General features: G+C 40.4%; 2 protein-coding genes across 2 annotated transcripts; both read right to left on the minus strand.

Annotated features, from left to right (window-relative positions):
* Positions 1-910: 910 nt before the first annotated feature.
* Positions 911-3784, minus strand: clec14a (C-type lectin domain containing 14A). Its single transcript, XM_014968651.2, has 2 exons — positions 3644-3784; positions 911-2865 (listed from the first exon to the last, which is right to left on the minus strand). Exon 2 carries the CDS (start codon positions 2828-2830, stop codon positions 1760-1762), a length of 1071 nt encoding a protein of 356 aa, XP_014824137.2. The 5' UTR covers positions 2831-2865; positions 3644-3784; the 3' UTR covers positions 911-1759.
* sec23a (Sec23 homolog A, coat complex II component) lies at positions 3701-22004 on the minus strand. The gene is made up of 20 exons (XM_014968645.2): positions 21909-22004; positions 20100-20352; positions 19362-19419; positions 19201-19287; positions 18884-19120; positions 18328-18404; positions 17414-17558; positions 17181-17339; positions 16046-16161; positions 15289-15412; positions 15117-15197; positions 14260-14349; positions 9599-9705; positions 8571-8724; positions 8401-8478; positions 8151-8312; positions 7493-7579; positions 7264-7419; positions 6101-6166; positions 3701-6027 (listed from the first exon to the last, which is right to left on the minus strand). The coding sequence occupies exons 2-20, from the start codon at positions 20318-20320 to the stop codon at positions 5938-5940; spliced, it is 2295 nt and encodes a 764-aa protein (XP_014824131.2). The 5' UTR covers positions 20321-20352; positions 21909-22004; the 3' UTR covers positions 3701-5937.
* Between the last annotated feature and the right edge of the window lie 386 nt (positions 22005-22390).

The raw sequence follows: 22390 nt of genomic DNA on the forward strand, positions 1-22390 counted from the left end.
TCTTTTTATTTATTGACACCAATTGTCCTTATTGAATAGTAAATTGACAGGAAGCAGGGTGGAGAAGACACAGCAATGACCAAATGACCCAGGAGAACCGCGTTGAGGACGAGCCTCTGAACATGGTGGACCTGCTCTACCAACCGGCCGCCCCTGTGATAAAGACAGTCTGAGGGGAAACATTTCCTGTCTTCTTTAGTGCAGGGCTCCAGCAAACAGGAAGCCATTTTCTAAACTCATCCCTGTTTTGTAGAAGACAAAGACTTGTGAAAATTTGATTATGTTGTTCCTGATTATTGGCCTTGTTATATTTTCACCATTAAACTCACAAAAATGTTTGAGCACCCTGATGTTGAACATCATGGATGTGTCAGGGATTCTGTCTTTTCCTATATCTCTTTTAGCCTCTTATCTGCATACATGCACACACTGCAGCTTACATAACCATGTTTACGTGTGACTGCTATCAGTCATATGTAAACAGATTGAAACTGATTGGGCTTCCCTTTAGGGAGGGTACAGATTGCAGAGAAGAATAAAAAGCTAAACTCACTACAGTCTTTGCCTCACTTGGTTCCATCCATGAGCTCAGAGTGGCCCAGAGCTGGACGGTGAATGTAACTCTGTATTTGTTCCATTTCTATGACATGTATGGCTTGTAACATTTGATCATTTTTTGGCATTAAAGCCTGTTTTCATATATAACCAAATCTCATTATTTCTCAAGGTAATTTACACAGAGGGGTTCTGGTCGGGTCCTGAAACTGGTTAACAAACCTGGTAGTTTTTTGTTTGTTTGTTTTATTGTATTTTTTTTTTTATGAAGTCCAACAGAAAGGAAAACTGTCCTTTCTTTTTGACTGTTGGAGAAACTGAGCGAACCTCTGAAATAATCTGAGATGCAACAGAAGACTTTAAACGCAAATCTTTATTTAACAAATAAATCACAATTACAGATAAATTTAGGTGAGTGCTGCTTTTTAAAAAAAATTTTTTTACAACAATTCAGTTTCAGTCTAGCTTATTTTTAATTCCCCCATTTCAGATTCAGTTACATAGAAATATATAGTAAAATCATTTCAGTTCATACCAATAAGGGAGAAGTTATTAGGTAAGATTATTTCAAAGTTATAATTTGTAATTCCGTAAGGTTTGAAGGGGCAGTATTCAGGCACAAAGTGCCGTCTTTCAGCACAATCAAGTAACTGTTACTGTCAGAATGCTGTATATATAAAATATGACTTACAAAGAAATTTAACTTTGCAATTTGATACTTCTGTCTCTTTAATAAGCTCTGGCTCTTTCCAATACTAAACCTACAACAATCATTGTGCCGTTTACAACTGTTCTTTGTAGCGTTGCACTGAGTAGTAGTTCGTATAATGAGCTCAGCAGACTCCCAGCCCCAACAGGTGTTTGCTAATTGCTGCTGCCACTAGTCTAGAGGAGTTGAGTAGGGAAAGGTACTCTGTAGAGCAGAAGCTTGGTTCAGGGTTGCAGCTTCAATGAGGAACTTGGGTAGGGCTTTGTGAGAGCAAGTGTTTATACAACCCCAATGGTTGCCATGGGAGATTCAAGGATTTCTCAAAGATGCGTGAAAGAATCAAAGCAACAGAATCAAAACATCCAGGTATGTTTTTGATGAGTGAATAACATCATAACATGATGTAAAACTCAAAAAAGGTTGATTTTACATAATACCTCAAATCAAAAAGCTCTTTAAAATGTCTTCAGTGGCATATATAGGACTCCTTGTTGTTTATGATTTGGCCTTCATCTTCTTGCGCCTCTTTAAGCAGCATTTCACCACGCCAACGATTACCAGTATCACTAGCAGCACAGCAACCACAGCCAGTACGGGGATCAGGATGTGTGACAGTGACTTCTTGTCAGATGTAGCTGGTGCTGCATCCTCACATGAGGAGTCCTGCTCATCAGCACAGACACACCTGTAGGAACCCTCGGTATTCTGGCAGGTGTGCTTGCAGGGGTTCCCGGTGCTGCATTCATCCACGTCGACGCAGAACCCTGATCCGTTTTTCTGGAAGCCTTCTTTACACTTCTGGCAGATGATGCTGAAATTAGCAGGGGAGCCATCCAGCACTCGCCAAACTGCAGGAACTCCTGAACAGAACAGGTCTAACTTTACGGCAGACCAACACTCAACCAGGATTTTGTTGCCGTTGCTGGAATCAGCCATCAGGGAGCGAATGCTGGGATGCTTGGGGTCTCTGGAATGCTCACAGGATTCTGGCTCTGATATCGGGACGTTAGGACGGAACGTTGCCGAGGCGGGTTTTGATGTTGTCGGGCTCGTTTTCAGCTGTAGTTCTGTATGCGCATCGCTTCCTTTGCAGATGAAATGGTAGTGGGTTTTACAGCTGGTGGGGATTAAACCCCAAGTAACTTCTGCCTGGACATGCTGTCGCCTCAGAGCCCCACATAAGAGCTCTGCACAGGTCAGCTTCGGCTTCTCCAGCCAGTTGACGGCGCTGGCCTCCTGGCTGCCGTTCTCTACCCACTTGAATCCTCTCAGAGGTTGTTCATCAGTACTGCATCTGTTTTTAAGCTTCCTCAGCCCGACCCAGACGGTGGTATTTTCCTGAAATGACTTTGACTTGTTGAGAAGCTGAAATATTTCCTGGAGCTCTTGTTGGGTGGCCACAGAGGGCAGAACACCAGGACGGCAGTTCATCATGGCCTGGTCAAAGGAAGCTTTGCTGTTGCTCAGACTGTATTTGGTGTGTGAGGACAAGTTGGTGGAGACATTTCTCAGCACGAAGACAAACATCCAAAGGGAACTCCACCAGCAGCAGAGCCAAAATTCCATTTCCTCAAGCTCCGCCCCCTTTGGTGATGATGTCACTGTCAAAATAAGCAATATTACTTATTAAAGCCGTGATGGTCAGGAATAGGACAATAGGACAATTGGCCAATTAGTTCCTGCAGTTTTATTCACAGCTATTTCATTTTAATTCAGATTTTTTTTATTTAAGGCACAATTTAACTTGAGGCTCTTTACAAAGACAAAGTAATTTCAGTTCAAACACACACATTCCAATTGATCCTAGTCAATCAGGATTCAAGCCTCTTTAACATCTGCGTAAAGTTACAGTGATAAAGTTTATTGGGGGTTATGATGTGGATCAGGACAAGGTAGATAAATATGTAGGTGGAAAGATTTTTGGTTTGTTTCACAAATTAAAAAAAAATGTCACATGCATTTATATTCAGAACTTGAGTCAATACTTAGAATATGTCTCTACTAGCTTTATACATCTAGAAAGAAACCTTTGCCCATCCTTCTTTGCAAACTTTAGAATTTGAGCTCTTTAATTTTTCTATAAAGGATCTTGTCTATAGATTTTCCTGCTGAGCCGTGGATCTCTGGTCATGGAAGGTCAGATGAGCTGAATTTAGGCTTACGGTGTTTGGACCGGATGATCAGTTTCTAAAAGCAACAAAAAAATTCTACTTTCATGCTCACTTTACATCATTTCCCCACGTTATTTGTGTCAATGTAAAACAGTTTTTCTACACTGAAATTTTACTAAGAAGATGTCACAAAAAAACAAAAAAATACCCAGATGGAATACAGAAATAAATGAATCTGCATTCTGTCTGGTTAATTGGTCTCTCTTACCGTTAGTTACTCTTCCAGGTTTTGATTCGGTCGTTTCTTTTCCTCCTCCTCTCCCTCTTTCTGCTCTGTTTGTTCTCAGGTTATTGTCTTCTCTGGACAGCTGCTGGTGTCTCCTCCACTCTATACAGTTTTATCCTCCTGACTGAAAAAAACCTTCTTTCCACTTCTTCCAGTTTAGCTCTTCTTTTTTTCTTCTGGTTCCTCCTTCACAGTAGCTGTGCTGGCAGATTTCTGGCTTCACTCCCCCACTCCCAGCAGCCCCCCGTAGCCTCCCTCTCTCTGCTCCTGGACAGGAAGTGTGTTAGGTCTTGATACGGTCAGCTGTTTTCCTGCTCAGGGACGCCGTCAACTAATCAGATTGAAAAACTCAGACATTCAGACCAAAACCTCGGCTTGCGATTTAGTATTTTCTGAGCTGAAGTAATTCCCAGTTGAATCCTGGGAAGTGAACATGTGACAGCAGCAGGTGGGTTTTCCTTAACCTCAGTGGCCACTTTATTAGGTACACCTGTTCTATTGTTTTTTTAACACATGGGTTTAACAAAGGACATGTCCATTAATAGATGGTGTTAATGAAATGCCGTGTGTAGAAGTGCAAACAAATCAGTTTTACGGCAACTTTCACGTTCTGAGTGTCAGGACAGTGGAGGACACGTCTTATCAGCGTTCTTTTATTCTCTTTAAACTTGCTCACAGCTTGGATTTGAACAAACAGTGGAAAGGCGCAGGGAAGCCGATAGGGTAAGTGGTGACTTAGGCATTTCCAGGCAGTGCTGTGCAAAGAATGTCAGGAAGTACAGCCATGGAGGGGAAAGCCATTTCTGACAAAGGTTTTCTCATGGTTACAAATGTAATGGGCGTGTTAACACTTAGCGCTCTGAAAGCTACAGGGCTGTGACATCATAGCAAAACTTTTTACAAAATCATGTATGATTTTGTAAAAACAAACTTCAGTGTATTTTTTTGGAATTAAATATGAAAGACCAAAAAAACCTGGATGGTTTTTCTGGAGGGAAAATGAATGAGGTTTAGACTTGGACTTTAACTATTTATTTTTTAGCTATTCGTAAAGTGATTCTTCTTCAGGAATTTCTGGCAGAGAGAAAACACAAAGTTCCATCAAGCATGGATGGAACTTGATGGTTGAGTACGGAACGTTATCAGGAATGAGTTAAGCAGCTCCAGGTGTTTTAAAGTTGCCTTTGATACACAACAAGTTAACTGGATCATCAGACTGTAGTCTGCTTTTCAATCTGTCACCATTTTCCATTACTTTACCACTGTGATGTAATGATTTTCCATTTTGCTCGTTTGTTGTTTTACTTTTCATTGTAATCATATGAAGCACTTTGAGCAGCTTTGTTGCTGAAACTAAAGTCAAATAAAATTGCCTTGCCAAAAAAAAATTATAACCACTAGGACAGTTCACAACATATACAGCAATAAATGCTGTTACTTATGTTTATGTTCCAGAATTAGGTGACAAAGTTAAAGAGGAATGAATTATTGGAAAAGGGATTCAGGTGTTGTCTTTAGATTCCAGAAGGGGGCAGTGCAGCTTCACCTTTCATCTCATGATCATTTTCATGTCCTGGGCTAAATCTGAAGGAAAACACAGACGTCAGTGGTTCTCACAGCTTTACTGCAAACATGAAACACACAGAATGACAGGAATACATGCATTCACTTGCCTGGACAAAACTCTTAGTGTCTGAAGTGAAAACAGGTTTTTAAAGAAACCAGTCGAGGAGAAGACCATGAACTGGTTCACATAAATATAAACAAACACTGTAAAACCAAAACAAGAGGGGAAAAATGGCGGCTATATGTTTACTATGAAGCAGCTGCTTGAATGTTTGTGAAATTAGTCAAATATGGAAATATAAACCAGCAATACATTTACTGCAAAGACTCCAAGCTGGTTTCTATGCAGCTCACAGGTTACGGTTGGAGTTTTTGTTGGATGTCATGCTGGCAGACTTTTTTAGAGTCTAACTTAAAATGTGTGGAACATTCAGATGAAGCAAAGTTGACACGCAGAAAGTAACCAGAGCTGCTTACCGCTCTGCAGGCGCGGCCCGGACCTGCTCGGGTTTAGATTAGATGAGAACTTTTACTGACCGCCGCAGGAGCGGCCGTGTGACTTTGCGGCAAAATGAAAACAAACTAACAAGTGGAAATATCCTGGACCGGACCTGCTGCTGAAAGTAACACTGACGGAAAACGGAGTGCTTGTTGCTCGGTTCAGGCAGCGAACGCATACACGAGGCGGGGCCAGGGGGGGCCAGGCGGGGTCAGGCGGCGCTGGAGACGGCCAGCTTCTTCAGGTGGTCCATGAACACCTGCAGGCTGACGTCGTCGGTAAGGATGGGAGCCCCGGACTCCTGCGCAAAAAACAAACCCAGTCAGCGTTTTGTCTGATCAGCTGAGGTCAAAGGTCACCGGCGGGGTCCTTACCTGTCCCCAGGCGTACATGTTGTTGTGAGTTTGAGAAGGGTTGACCTTGGAGAGCAGGAAACGAGCCTAAAAACATACAGAAGGTTCTGCTCAGTGTTTCCATCACACAGACACACCGAGTCAGAACTGTTCTGGGTTCTTCATTATAGTTTCGTTTTATTTCGTTGTGACTTTTTCTTTGTCTAGTTCAGTTAGTTTTAATTAGTTTTTAAAGTGTGTTTGCTGGTTTTTATTGTTAGTTAAATATTGCTTAGTTTCACCTTGGTCTTTGCTAAACTAGTTTTAGATTTTTTAGATTTTGGTTAATATTTCGGTGCAGAATTTAAAAAGGTCAAAGTATTACACTGTGATTATGTATGCATGATTTGGGTAATGAAGACTCAACAGAAGAAACCATTTTCAAAAAATGTTTTCAATTATTAAACACCTGACTGGTGTTTTCTCTCAACATTTTCTGTTGCTATTTTGCGGACTAGCTTTAGCGCGTCAAAAGAAATATGGAGTGCAGTAATCTATTTCACATCTGTTTGAAAAATATATAGATTCATGAACACAAAAACGAAGGACATTAGAGTTCTAATTTCAGTATTTTCATTAGGTAGTTTCATAAACGACAATATAGTTCCAGTTAGTTACAGGTTTTCCACATTAATTGCCATTTTTACTGATCTTTTCCTAATTTCAGTTTTTGTTAGTTTTAACTAACTAAACAACCTTAATCCCATAAGAGAACAGGCTGCTTATGGAAGGCAATCAATGCTTACAGTTTCCTTTGATTAATAATAATTGAAACGTTAATTCATATATTTCATAATTATTCTTCTTGATGATGGCATATAACAAAATGTAATGTTTGTAGCTTGTTTCACAATTGTTTACTGTGTTATATTTTCATCATGTGAAGCTCTTTGAACTGCCTTGTTGCTGAAATGTTCTATAAAAATAAACTTGACTGGATCCAGCAGGGTGGTGAGAAACAGTTTCTTTCCTATAGTCGTATTAATCAGTGGAAGAAAACTTTTATTTTTCAGAAACTCTGATTTTATCTTTGTTTATTTCTAGTCATTTCAAAAGGTTTTCTTTTGTTCCTTTCATGACCTTGAACGCCTGTGTTAGATGTGAGTCTGTATGAGTGAAAAGCGGGTGTGCGATAGCGCCCCCACCTGGCTGCCGCCGTGCTCCGTGTCGATGTATCTCGGCATGGGGAAGCGAGTGTGCAGCAGCTCTTGAGCGTCGTCTGCCGGAGCCTGGAGCAGATGCTTAAAGTTTTCGTACTCAGGCATGTCTTGGTAGCCAGCTTTCCTCCACTGAGACACAGTCTGAAAGAGACGGACGCTTACACACACATTTGTTCTAGAACCGACACACACACCTCCTCCAATTAACCTGTACCTCTCCGTGGTAGATGACGATCTGGAAGAAGGTGTCCATCAGCAGAATTCGGTCCGGCAGGATGCTGCTGCTGTCTAAGAGCACCGGCTGAAACACACACACACACACACACACACACACACACACACACACACACACACACACACACACACACACACACACACACACTTATCAGTCAGCAGGTCGACATTAAAGCTCCCTGTGCACAGCGCTCCCTGCAGGGGGTGAGGTGGAAATGCATCAGCAAATCCTGAGCTAGAATGAAAGCAGTCTACAAGCAGACAGTCTGTCCAACTGGACTCTTAAAAGCAGGACAGATTATTTCCTGTTAGAAGCAGGAGAGGGAGGAGGAGCTGGGCCTCAAAGGCGGTGCTAGATCCATTCAGGCGTCTTGCACAGCTGAATGGTTGCCATGGAGATGAAAGGATTTGTCAAACGTGTATGAAAGAGTCAAAAAAACACTCCATGTATGTCTTTGATGATTATATAACATTATAACGTGATTTACAGCTCAAAAAAGACTCACAAGAATAATAACTATCATCTGGAAGCTTATCACATCGACGGATCTGATTTGATGGAGGCCTTTGAGGGACATAATGGGAGCCAGTTGTGAAACAGAAACTTGTTTTAAACGGTAAACTGTGAAGCTCGTTACCTCAGGTGGGCCGTTGAAGGAGTAGGCGTACAGAACAGGCTGGATCATGATGAGGGCCTGGGTCAGGTCCTGCCTGTTGAAATGGTGTCGGTAATAGGAACTCTCATCAGGACTGTTGTTGAACACCTGCAGGAACGGGGAGCGCCGCAGATGGAACATGAACTGGAAGGAAGAAAAATAAATAAAAAACATTTAGGGAAAGCAGGACAGAACAGCTGGGCGGTGACGGTTAGGGCGACATGCAGGTCACCTGAGGGTAGAGGGAGAACGTCTCCGAAAATCTAAAGGAGTTGGGATCATCCTTGTGATAGTCACCAAACTTCTGGCACTGCACACAAACATCGAGCAACAAGAGGTTAAATCTTGTTGTTTTTTAAATATTTAATTCAAATGTGTTATTATGTAGACACTGTTTCCTACCAGTCTGATCAGCTGTCTATCCAACCATCGAAGCACATCAGGTCCCTCCTCCGTTTCTGCCCGGTAAACCGCCAACCTGGCCATCAAGATGGCTGCCGCCTCCTGGTCAAACGATGCTGCTATGCTCTGGATCTGCGTCTGAGCATCAGCCCAGCTGAAAGAAAAATAATGCTGTAAATAGACACGTACACAATGCACAACACTTGGAAATTTGTGAAGCTGAATGTGGGCGACAAAGGGATGCAAGAAAATAATGTTTTCATGACAGCTTCTTATCTTCTGTCACATGTGAATGAGAGACTCGGTCTCTTGAGTTTTTAAAACGTATTTTCTTGTTTATAAACACACAAAGATAGACATGAACTCTAATATTAGTAATATTAGTACGTAATCAAATTTCCAATGTTTCAGTTACCATGCTTCACTGAAAAGGGACACACCGATCCACTTTTCTACTTCCTATACTGATATCTGAGGTTTAGTATCGGCCGAAACCGACCCCATGCAGAAAAAATAATGCTGAATTGACTTAAAACATTTATTTATTTTTTTGTTAAACAGACGTAAATGTGCTGAATTAAAAATGTATTTGCTAACTCTGCACCACTATAGCATAATGAAATACACCAGCAGCTTCACCAGCTGGTCAGACATGGAAAAACTACTTTCATTTGTCCAGTCAGTGTAAATGGGAGTAAAACAGCCAACGGAAAATGAATAACAAAGAAACTGAAACTATGAAAAACAATAGGTTGACTGCCTTGGTCAAACATGTAAAAAATAAACTAACAAATTAGGAATTCAAAATATAATGTAAAATAAATATGTGCAAAGCGTAGACTTAGACTGAATAGACCTGCCTTTATGGGTTGGGCACATCGTCACCGATGCCCGATCTAAAATTGTTTCGATATTGGGACTGATACGGACAGTAATATGGGATCAGTGCATCTCTAGACGGAACTACACAGTTTTTAATTTGATATGAGATGGAGACAAGAGCACAGAGTGCAGTTGCATTGTCATACTTTCTTGCAGTTGTGGTGACTCGGATGCGCCTTTGCCCTGAGGAGTGCTGGTACTGCGTGACGAACTGGATGGCTCCCCGGCCACCTTGAGGGATCGGAGCATTATGCTGTAGGAAGAACCACAAGCAGGAACATTAATAATCTGCATGGAGGGATCGTCTGGTGGCAACACTCAGGTGGGTCAAGAGGATGATTAGTATGTGAATCAGACCACGTGGTTTTTGCCACATGGATAATCAAGACAATTTCAGTGTGTTTCAAAAACTTGCACCATCGGTATTTAGGTGAACACTGACAAATGCAGTTTGCTTCTTGGACAATGCTCACTGGTCACAGTATATCAAAAGACTTTTGCATAGACAAAAGGAACAACAAAAAATTCATTTATAATAAATTCAACAAAAACAAAGCAGAAGAATTTTCAGAAATTGAAAGTTTGCTTCATGTATGCTTATGTTGTAAAATGAAGTATAAAAAAATCCAACTAAATCAAAAGGGCTGCATAATTCTACTCCCTTTCTCAACAACCCATGTTTACCCTGATGAAGCTTATCAATGGTATTGGGCAAAAACCAAAACTCTCAATGTTTAGATTTCTAGTGGAAATCATCTGCATTGATCAGCCTTCACACCTCTCTGGGTTTTGATTGAAATATTCCCAGTAAAAGCATCACAAGAGCCTCTAAGTCTGAGAAAACAAGGAGTTACATGTACAAGCAAGATTATTATTATTTTTTATTTCCTGCAAAGTCTCTTTTCTGGAAATGCTGCCAAGAGCTCTTAAAAAGAACCTGAAGTTCATCTGCACTATCATCAGACCAGTTTAGGAAGAGAAACCATATTCCTAAAGTGTGGGCCATCTTTATTTTTTCTTGCATTCATATTACATTGTGTCTCTTCATCAAGTACTCAGCATTCAGAGCTGAAATGCAAGAGGAGCTCATACTCTTACTTGTTATGACGTGGCAAACAGCAGCAGCTTCATCTGCTCTCAGCGGATGAAGTCACAAAAAACGGTAACACTTTATTTGAAGGGGGGTGAATAAGACTGTCATGACACTGTCATAAACATGACATAACATGTCATGAACATGAATAAGCCTTCATGAATATTTATGACTGTTGTCATAAAGCGTCATTAGGTAAATTATGACACTTTTAATACAAAGTTGACATTATTCAAAATGTCTTTGTTATGACAACTTGACATTAACCAATGAATCATTACTGATATAAATTTGTTATAAAGGAATTACTGATTGCACTTTAAAAATTAGGTAACTTTATGTTATTAAAAGTAAAGTTTAAGCAGTAATGATTTCCTGGTTAATGTCAGGTGCATGGATAGATAAATAGATGGATGGCCAGAGGAACAAACAGACACTTAATTGGACAGATGAACGGACACAGACAATAGGATGCGGAATTAAATTTGAAAACATTTTTTCTATACTTCTCTACATCTGGAATCTACCTGAAGCAAATCCCGTAAATTTGTGTTGTTTTCCAGAACATTTTGTTTTATTCACCAGAATAAAGTGGTTTATATCAAACTACAGCCAGATCCGATAACTGCACTATCAGCATGAAGGAATGCTGAACTGCTAACACTCATCAACTGCAAATTTACCAGACAAAATTAAGTTTTGACTGAAAATTAACTTTAAAAGCCATCGTTTGATTATTTTTTTTTTTTAGTTTCCTAAAACAACATTTAATGACTTCTCCCAGTGCCAGCTGGTACTATGTGGGTCGATAAAAGGTATTTGTAACAACACCATGTCTGTCTGCAGTGTATTTGTTGATCTGTTGGCTGCCATACATCGCAGTGTGTGTGTACGAGACACTCAGCGGTCAGCAGAGTTCAGCAGCAAGTTTGGCTCTGTCTATCCACCTGGTTCTGTCCAGTGCTGCCCTCAACCCCTGGGTCATCTACATGACACATAGGCAAGCAGGACTCCACACAGTGGAAAAACGAGAGCACAGCGCTTACACTTGCCGTTCTGTAAGAAAACACTGGCTTACTTCAAGTAGGAAAAAAAAAACACACACACACACACATGAGACATGGTGGTGCCAATCACAGACAGGATGGGTGTAGCCAAAGATAACAGCTGTGCATTCTTAAATGAAACTAATTTCAGACACAAGCTGGGAAAACTCCTGGAGCCATTCCTGACAGACATTCAAAATTGACCAATCTCTAGAGAGGTTAGACGTTTCTAATGCACAACAAATAAAAACCATTAGAGTGGTGGGCTGTGATGTATGAGAGTACATTTTTGAATTTCTGAGGTTGGAAAAAGAAAATCTTAAATGGGAAGTATTATGTAAAATTGATCTTTCTGAGCTTTACATCATGTTATGTTATTCCTTCATCTAAAACATACTTGGAGTGCTGCTTTGATTCTTAAATGCATTTTTTGAGAAATCTTTTAATCTCCCTTATCAACCATTAAGCTGTGCAAAATGCGTAGGTGGATCTAGCTCTGCCTTCAAGACACAGCTCCTCCTCAGAGCTGCTGTTTCCAAGCTTCTGAGCATCTGCATTGCAGAGCCGCCCTCCTCCTCTCAGCTCCTTCAGACTAGCTAGCAACAATTAGCAAATGTGCAGAGCTTGTTATAGGAGCTACTTCTCAAAGCAACACTTTTAAAACATTGTTAGAGGGTTAATTGAGGAGCCATGTTGTGGTGACTTCCTGAAGGCAGAGTTTCAGAAAGAACAGGAGTTTCTTAAAGAGCCAAAGACCCAATACTAAGACAATTAATTACAAAGTCAAATTTCTTTCAAGTCATATTAAAATAATACAGTGTATTTAGGACAACTGAAGGTAACAGTTACTTGATTGTGGTGTCAAGTAACTGTTACTATGCAGCCTGGAAGTCACATAATACTGCCCCTTTAAAACACCTACCAAAGTAAAAAAAAAACAAACAAACAAAAAAAAACCATCTTATTATTATGTTTTAATAATCTACTTTTCTCTGAGTCCAGGAGATACAGGTCAGCAGTGTGACAAAGTCTGGGAAAATTACATCAGTTGTGGTCTGAGATGTTTCCTCTGCAGCCTTTCCAGAAGTCTGTCGACCTGACCACACTCCATGCCACCTCTCAATCAACTGAAACTCCCATGTCGGAGGCTGACCTCTGTTATTCACGCAGCCAAACTTGACCGGTTACCGGCTTGTCTGACCCTCAGGAATTTTATTTTTACCTTTCTGCTCAGTGAACACCACCACAGTTAATTATAGTTCTTCAAGCAAGAAGAACTAATTAGGTGATTGTTTCTACTAACTGAAGAAGAATAGAAGCTATAATTTTGAAAAAATAAAATAAAATAAAATTAATTAATTAATTGAAAGGAAACTAGATGCAATAAGCATGGTTTGAGGATGCATGTTGGGGCAAATGCATACATTTATCCCTAACTATACTATAACTATACTAACAAATTATCCTTCTGAATCTGAACTGCTAACAAAAGGGATGAGGGAGTTTGTGTCAAATTCAAATTTGCTGAGATGTGGATCATATTTTTAAGGTACCATATAAGTTATAATGCACGAATAATGGAATAATCTGCTGACATATATATGAACTTTGCGCTTATGACTTCATTAATGTTATGTCAAAAGCAAAAAGATTATGTTATATTAAGGACAGGTCAGTGAATGTCTTTAATGAAGCCATAAATTAACCCCCATCTGTAACTTCACAACATTTTGAACTGTACTTTGCAGTGTTGTGCTGCCATCTGTTGGTTATTTTAGGACATGATAACGAGATTCACAAATGTATTCTTTTGGAGAGTGGGCTTGCAACAAAACTCTGTTCTTACAGTGTCATATGTGAGCCAAGAATATACTGAACGGTTCCAGACTGTTTACAAAATAAAACAAAAAAAATGCAGAAGAATCAAATAAAACTCAAGTTTTTATGCTCATTTTTACACCTGCATAATATGAGTAAACAAGACAAAACAACCACACATTGTAATAACATTGTGAGAAATCTAAAAGATTTATTTCTCTTTGATCGGTTATGAAGTCTCCACACTATGACAGAACTGAATTGTCTCAGTCAATAACTTCTATATCAGGTTTCTTCATCAAGAGCAAAAGAAGTCCATCTAATAATAATTAATTAGTCAATAAGAAACTAGAACTAGAAACCAGCCAGAACCTCACTAGTCAGACAGACACAATCACTCTAATAAAACCTTATGGTTGAGGTGGAAATGATTATGTTTGTTTGTCTTTAATAGCTGGTTAAACTACTCATTATCTTTGGCCTGTATTGGCTGTGAACCCAACTCAGAAAGACAGGAAGCCTTTTTAATTTCAAGTTTATTTATCCCAAGCCACATCATTATTGACATCCACCAATATTTTTGCATATCACATGTTTTTGTATCCAGCAACCCTCCTGACCCCATTAGGGACAAGGGTGTATAGAATATGAATGAATGAATGGATGCATGAATGAATGAATGAATGAATGGATGGATGGATGGACGGACGGATGGATGGATGGATGGATGGATGGATGGATGGACGGACATGTTTTTGTACCATCATTCAGCCCCAGTTTAGGTTTAATGTAGAAGTTAAAACTGTCCTCATGGTTCTCCTGGGTCTGGATGGAGGTTAGGCGTACATACCTGGTTCACGACCTCGAAGTAAAGAGCCAGCGTTGTACTGGCATCCAGACCGCAGATCTTCCACTGGCAGGTTCCTCCCGTCCCGATCTCCTGAAATAAGAAGGTTCACAGCGTTGACATTACAAGCCTTTCAGACCGTTTACACGGCACTGAAAAGATTTAACCATCAAACAGATTATTTACTGAGCAGGGGTAAAACATAAGAGTAACTGAATTCTTGTTTTTTTTTTGTTTTTTTTTTCCTCCACCAACTCAAGCAGTATCTGTAAGAGTCCGCACAATGACCCTCCTTCACCTGAGTGAAGTTGGCCCCTCCCCCTTCTTCATTTCAAATCAGACAAAATTGGTGTCAATCAGCTTGACTAAATTTGTGCTGGTTTTTTGTTTGTTTTTTTGTTTGTGCTGCTTCAATTTGAAGATATTAAAGAAGTTTAAAGTTCAAAGGGACAACCAGACCCCCACACCTTTACTAAATCAAAATGACCTTTAAACTTACATTAATATCTTTAAAGCCAAAGCAACACAAACAAAAACTGTTGCTGCACAAACATCCAGATACATGAGGATTATGAAAATTACTTCACACAAATAGTCTCCAAATGCTGCCAGTCTAAGTTAATCTGTAATGTAAACTGATAGAAAACAGTCTACTTACATACATATGTAGACTGATCTCAGCTTAATGTTCTCCTGACTTAACTTAAAATAAAATCCTAGAACTGCTGTGGGATGTGTTCATATCTGACAGAATCTAAGGTGAAAATGTGTGCATGTTTGATAATGAGAGCATTTCACTCTGTTGTTCCTGTGTGCACCTGTAGGGGGCAGTGTGATAAAGTGGTGGCAGTGAGTCTTACGTTTTCAGACACACAGGGTCCTTTTGCGTTTAGAGACACACAGGGGCCGATCGCGCCACACACTTTGATCTCTCTGGATGTCTGCAGCAGGACAGAACAACATTCATTACTGTGTGGAACAGACGAGCCGGGGAAGAGCTCTGCTGCCTCCTGCTGGCTTTGTGGTTCATACCTTGACCTCAAGCGTGGCAGAAAAGGCCATCTTGAAAGATCCCTGGACGTCTTTGGTGAAAACCCTCTGGAAGGTTTGTTTGAACAGAGACGTGTTGAAGGAGTCGGCCATCACCATGTATCCTCTGACAAAACAGGAAAGACATTGAAAAAATTATTTTAAAAATTTCTTACAACCATTTCTTACAAGCAACCAACTACATTCAAAATGTCTTCCAGAATGCTACCAAGATAGTGGGCAGCGTAAGTATATTACTAAATTGTTACAGAAGTTATGATAATTATTACAAAAACAAAGAAGCAATTAAAAATACTATATATGTGCTACTTTAGGGAATGTATATTTTTTGTTCACCTATATAGAGTCAGTTTATGATGCCCTGTAAAAGTACTCACTGCTTCAACTTTTTCCCCTTTTGACACATTATGACCACAAATGTGTCAAATTGCTTTCAATCAGCATGAAAGCAATTTGATTAGAGATGCACCAATCCAATATTAATAACAAAAAACAATTATATAATCATCATCATCATCATCATCATAATCATAATTTGTGTATGATTTTAATGTTCTAGCATTCCATGTTCAAGCAGCTGTTTATTTTCCTTTTTCTAAACCTCAGCTGCAGAGACAGACTGAGTGCTCAGGTCCAGCTGGGTTTTAGGCTTGAGACCTGGACATGGATCCGTGTTTTTTGGGGAAAGCATTATGACACTGAGGGTCCCTACAACAGACATCCAGATGTGTGTGTTTACCCTGTGTAGTTGGGGCAGCATTTCATCTCCAGCAAACCCGTCTGATCAAGAGCGCAGGCGTATATGTCGATGATGTGGCCATTAGTGGAAGCTCTGTTAGCGAGAGCCTCGAAATGCTGCGACACACAGATCAACACACACAGTTTAGACACAGAGGTTTAACCCGAGGCTGCTGGAATGCAACTTCACACATCCAGTAAAACAGATTTAGTGTTGGGTCGATTATTTCTGTACTATAGTGCCAACCAATGAAATGCCAAATCCTTTCCACACTGCAACAACACAAAATCTTGGTACCCTTGAAATAAAACGAAACTAACTCACAAACAACTTTTCAACTAAATATAAGAGACTGTTTTAAGTCAACAATGATTGAATATTGATATAAAAAAGTACTAGTTAGATAGGAAGGTTTATTAACTTAGTAGACATTTTCCCATGTTAAAGGTGAAAAAAAGTGGAACTAGTAGGTTTTTATTACCGTTAAGAAACTAACTTAAAATAACCTCCTATGTCTTGTTAAAAAGCTGCTTGTAAACTCCTTGTGAGTTTAAAGTGAACTAATCGATTTGCATTGGAAACTAAACCAAAACTATTTGTTAAGATTGTGTGTTTTGCAGTCTGCCAGTTGGTACGTTGTCCTTGGTTCAATGGTTGCCTTGTAAAGCACTTTGATTCTGGCTGCAGAATCTCATGTTCTCCAGGGAGGGAGATGCTGTCTCACGCCAAGACACTTCCAGTTTTCTTTACAATTTGAATTAATATGAGTCAATCAAGTTAGAATGATCAATGAAGTATTTTTGAATTTGAATTGAACGTGAATAAAGCACTTTACATCACCTGAGGTGCCAAAGTGCTGTACAGAATTCATAAATACATTTTAAAATATTACAAGTAGCGTTATAAAAGACACAAAAGACATAGAATTCAAAAATTCAAAATACTTTTAAAATGAGCCTAATAATTAGTTGTCTAATTATAAACTCTTCAGACTTTTTGCTGTGATTATTGAAGGTTGTTTCTTCTTTTAACTGTAAAAGCACACTGATTGTAGGAATAGTGCACTAGTAATGACAACTGACTGAATAAAAAGACATTTTTGACTTTATGGACACAGACCATAGCAGTGACTCACCTTGGTGGCTTTCTTCATGAACTTGGCATTGTCCTTCTCAATGTCATGCCAAGACCTGATGGGGGTCTTCAGCTCGTCCCCGACCACCATCCCTGGTCCCTGCGTACCCGGGCCCCCGATGAACGTCATGATCCGGGCGCCGGTGTTAGGGAAGGTGCACTGAATGGAGGAAGAGTCGGTCAGATTTTGTACGGCGTCGTCATGACGATGAGACCTGAGCACTGACCCCTCACCTCCAGAAGCCCCACAGCAATAGACATGGCGACACCCAGCGAGCGCAGCGGCCTCTTCCCCTGAGTGACAGGCCAGGGGTCGCGCTGCAGCTCCCCCAACAGGTCAGTCAGGTTCATGTCAATTTTCTGCACTGGCTGCAGGAACCTGAAGTCACAAAGAGAAACAGGAACCCGGCACACGGCCACCACACTTTAATCAAGTGACAAAAATACTAAACGTACTGATGACTGGAATCAAACAACTTAAAGCTGCAGAATGTAACTTTTATGAAAAAAAAAAAATTTTTTTGCATATTTGTTGAAACTATCATTATGTCCTGAAAGTATGAGACAAATATTTGGAGAAAACTAAATATCAAGCTTCTCTTCCTTCATGAACTTGCCAGTGGCTCTCCTGCCATCTGCAGAAATACAATTCTCAGTCAGAAACAACCAATCACAGTCAGGGGGAGGGTCTTAGTACCTTACACCCAGCCCTGTGTAGTCAATACAGACTCCATATTACTGGTTTTCTGCAAATGTGTTAATGATGGAAAATCAACCTAACTTTACAAAAAAACTGTTAATTCGCCATCACTGGTGGCTACGCGAACTAGCCTTGGTATTCATGACAGGCTCTGCTGTGGGGGAGCAGAGAGCAAGGGTGAGCAGTGCATACAGGAGTGTGACTGACAATGATAAGACCCACCCCCTGGCTCTGATTGGTTGTTTCTGCAGTAGGACCATAGGGAAGAGGCAGAGGGGCTTTATTTTTCACAGCTCGTCTGTCTCATATTATATTATGTTACAAGCATAGTGACAGTTTTAACAAATATGTAAAAATGCCTATTTTATAAAAGTTACATACTGTCTCTAAAATTGGTGCTGGTGTGTCAGACTGGATATTGGCTGGTCAGCATTTCTAACGATCTTACCTGTTGGACAGAGGCTGCTGGGAGGTTTGAGGCCCTCGACCCTGAGCTGCAGAGGGCTTTGTTAGACCGAGCATGTCCTGCAACAAAAATCATATTGTATCATATGTTTATCATAGAACCATGTCTTTGACTTTTTTTTCTTTTTTAGCTGTGAAGGATTAAAGAGTCCAAAACCTGGACAGGTAAAGATTGAGACCTAAGGGTGGAGCTATATGACTTCAGGTTTTAATCACAACATTTTGTTGTACTATTGTGATAACACTAAAAATAACAAAAAGAGCTATTTATTATTACTTTATTAGGTAACTGTAAGGCTGTTAAAGCATGACACAGCATTGGTAATACGCTACTTTGGGACACCGGTCACATAAAATGTGATTTCATCACAAAGGCATATTCTGATTCTGAATCCTGACAATACGGACAGCTCTGGGTGGTTTTAACCATCACTAATTGGAATTTATTGTGAAAACGACAAACCAAAATTCTTATTGCGATAAGAAACTTATCACAATAAATGATAAACGACACCATAAATGACCAGGATCCCGTTTACCTGCAGCTGCTTAGCGTTCAGGTCCTTTGTGCCCCTGAAGACGTAACTCTTGGAGATCCCCTCACAGCCCAGCTCGTGGACCTGAACCATGCGTCCAAAGGTGATGAGTCCCACCAGAGCGGTGGGGGGCAGCAGAGACAGGGACATCTGCAGAGACTCTTTCAGAGCCTGCAAGTCCTCGTCCTCCATGCAGGTGTCCACCACGTAGAGGAAGACAAGTGGCATCTGAGGGCCCCGCTGGTGCCGGAAAACAGAGTTGGTCAAGCATCTGGCAGCGAGGCGAGCCGCTCATCGGTCTCACGCTGCAGCTTTCTCACCTGCACAACATACTCGATGGTGGAGAAGTGAGGCAGCAGCTCAGCGGGCTGGTTCACCTCTGAGATGCCAGCGTAGGATGGAGGAAACTGAGAAGAGGAGGGTCGGGTGTCAGTCTCTCTGGATTGCTGTTCTCCCGTCCCCACAGCAGGACCCCACTCACCTGGTTCCTCTGGTAGCAGAAGTTACACGCCCACAGCTTGGCTCTGTAGTCCACTTGGCTGAAACAGGTGGAGAGGAAGACAGAGGGACAGTAGAGGTGCAGGAGGAAAAAAATTATATATTTTGAATAATTATGTTTTATTTAGGTAACCTTAGCTGGTCAGCTAAGCTAACCTACTGGTAATTTAAGTTACAGAATTTTACACACAAACCTACTTTAAAAAAAAAGAAAAAGAAATAGATGGAATTTGATACCATATGGCATCTTAGAGAATAGTTTTCGATAAACGTTCCATTTGTTTTCTCTGTCTTTTCCTCTCGTCAGTCACATAATTAACTGAATAAATATAATTTGGAAAGAGAACAAATTATGACATGAGTAAAAATTAGATGCACAAATATGTAGAGTATAAGACATATTTGTTTTCTTCTTACTCCACTTCAAACTGCACACGGAAGATTTGGTTTTTTATGTTTGATTATTATTGTGACATTTTATTCTTTTCTTAATTATGAGACACTTTACTTGTTCAAAATAAATCAGAATTTAATTTAATTAATTGAAACAGAATCTCTAGACTGTTTCATTAGAAAAATTGGTTTCTGAATTAAACCGTGACCCTAAAAAAAAAAAAAAAATCAAATCGCTGGACACTGAAAGATTTGCATCTCTAAGGAACAAAGTTCTACGCAGACTGGTGAGTTACACACAGGTGGAAGGGCAGCAGGTAAGGCGTACCAGAGTGGGTTGAGGACCGCACGGCAGGTGGCACGGCTGCACAGGACAGGTTCATACTGGATTGGGGGCAGATCGCTTCTCTCCCGCAGTGGTGTGAACAGAGCGGCCACCGGCACCACCATGCGGGTCGCCTCCAGACGGCTGGAGGGCCAGACGTTCCAGCTGAAGCGGACGCCGTCGCGCTCCTCGTTCTGAGCGATGTACTCGGCGAAGGTGGCCATGTCGAAGCAGGAGTCACAAGGTCACAGGAAAGCTGTGGGGGTTGGCAGATTTAGTGTACAGTAAACAACAAGCACAATGCTCAGTGGAACGTCAGGGTTCAAAGGTTAAATATGTCAATCAAAACATGCTAAAGAGTCAAACTTTGACTTGTTTCTCTTCTGCAACTGATCACAACACAGTTTCCATGTAGTGAGAATAATTGCTGCTTTTCTGTTTTATATCAATGCAGTTGATTGTCATCACATTTTTATTTGGAATTGCTGTGTGAAGATTAAAATTAGCTTAGTGCTGTATTGAGAAACTGGATTTTCTCTCCATTCCTTTTTCTGCCAGTGTGCTATGGAGTCTGTGTTAATATATGCAAAGCATTTACATATATGGGATCAACTCACAACTATCATCTCAACGCACTTTGCCAAACCAACAAGTTCAATACAAATCAAGAAGTTTACATTTAATTCAATGCAATCTAGTCAGACTGGTCCAAATTCAGTCATGTACATTCCAGTTCGACCCCAGTTATAATACAATGTACTCAAATTCCATTTATAATGCTAAATGGCAAAGAGTTATCCATCTGAGGAATCCCAGTTTACTGTGCAGAATTACTGACTTGACATCAACCACTTCGGGAGCATATGGCGACAGAGGAAAGGAACAAGCTGGGAAGAAACCTTTAGAGAATGTAATCTTGGCGAATATTGACTTGATAAAATAAAGCAACCCGATATAAGTCTGATCCCCCACAGGTTTGTTATTAAGTAATAATTTGTTCAAATTTCCGTACTGGGTTTATTTAAGGCTCACACAATAAAGTGGGCTTTACTACATAATCCATTCCACAGTTTTCAGCTTTGTATTTGCAAAAGGTTTAGAAATCCAGGTGTCATTTTCATGGCCACTTTAACAATTATGCATAAAATAAACTGAACTTTGAGGTGGAAACATGATAAAATGTGGATAAGTTTAAGCCTAACCCCCAACCCCATATGAAGACTAATTATCTGGAGACTAGTTAGCTTGCTGTTGATTTCAGAGAACAAATGCAGGATGTGGCTGCTGCAGCAGCAGGCTTATTGATCAGACTTTAAATGTCTGGGAGGAAAGTTGCTTCTGTTGAGTGGTCAATCCTTTAGCTGCGAGATCATTCTTCATCCAACTCTCAATATTTTCATTGTAATTTTATAAATATGTAAAACCCTCACCCACCCAGCCACCCACCGAGCGACCAACACCCGTGGGCAGTTTTCACTGACTTGGTTATACTTCGGCTCACATTAACTTTAAGCATATCTATATATATTCAAAGAAAGGTGTGTAGAACAGCACAAGTCTTTAGCCTGACTGACATCAATAGGTTCACTGTCTATTTCGTGTTTACAGCTGATAAATGTGGACTCCCAAAGATGCTGAACAAATCCGTTTAAACCTCAGGTCATCTCCTGCTACCAGGCGGGTGGGTGGCAGCTTCACTTCGGCTGCCCAGAAGCAGCTACAGCCCATACGGGAGTAGAATGTGTTCCAGGCGAAGCCAAAAATTTCTCGGGTGCAGCCGAGAAAGTGTTTCAAAAGAAAGTCAGAACTTACCGCTGCTGCGAAGCCACCGCTCCTCTCCTCGCGCTGACAACGAAGCAAAACAATATGGCGGCAGCCGTTGCCACGTCAAGACACAGAGGGTATGTGAAGGAAGAGGTCTCACTCTGAGTAAAACAGAGAAGCCACATTCCTCGTCGCTCCAAACACGTCACAAACAATAAACTTTAATAATTACTATTCTACAAAAACAATATTAGTTGTCACAACTCATTAAAGGAAAAAAGTACATAATACATAAATCGATCTATTACTGGTGAAACACAGAGCTGCTCAAAGTTTGTCAGGAACATCTCCATCTTTGTCAGGTTATTTCTGCTTATTAGAGGTGTTAGATGTTGCAGCTCTGCTCTTGTAAGTTAAGTCGAAGCTTTTATCGACATCCATCATCTTGAAGAAGATGATGGATGATTTTTTTTGTTTTTTTTAAAGAGGTCAAAATAAGTTCAGTTCACCAAAAGCCATGTAGGAGATCC

This window comes from Poecilia mexicana, unplaced genomic scaffold (genome assembly GCF_051168715.1).
Source record: "Poecilia mexicana isolate PSO_F unplaced genomic scaffold, ASM5116871v1 scaffold_22, whole genome shotgun sequence".
Classification (NCBI taxonomy): Eukaryota; Metazoa; Chordata; class Actinopteri; order Cyprinodontiformes; family Poeciliidae; genus Poecilia; species Poecilia mexicana.

Bases quoted from the DNA above. Each gene is read 5' to 3' on its own strand.
- sec23a (XM_014968645.2), bottom strand. From the start codon at position 20,320: ATGGCCACCTTCGCCGAGTACATCGCTCAGAACGAGGAGCGCGACGGC. The intron at 17,559-18,327 runs GTAAGATCGTTA...TTGTGACTTCAG, and splicing joins CAGCAGCCTCTGTCCAACAG to GTTCCTGCAGCCAGTGCAGA. The intron at 9,706-14,259 runs GTATGTACGCCT...TTCTTCCTACAG, and splicing joins ACTTCGAGGTCGTGAACCAG to CATAATGCTCCGATCCCTCA.
- clec14a (XM_014968651.2), bottom strand. From the start codon at position 2,830: ATGGAATTTTGGCTCTGCTGCTGGTGGAGTTCCCTTTGGATGTTTGTC.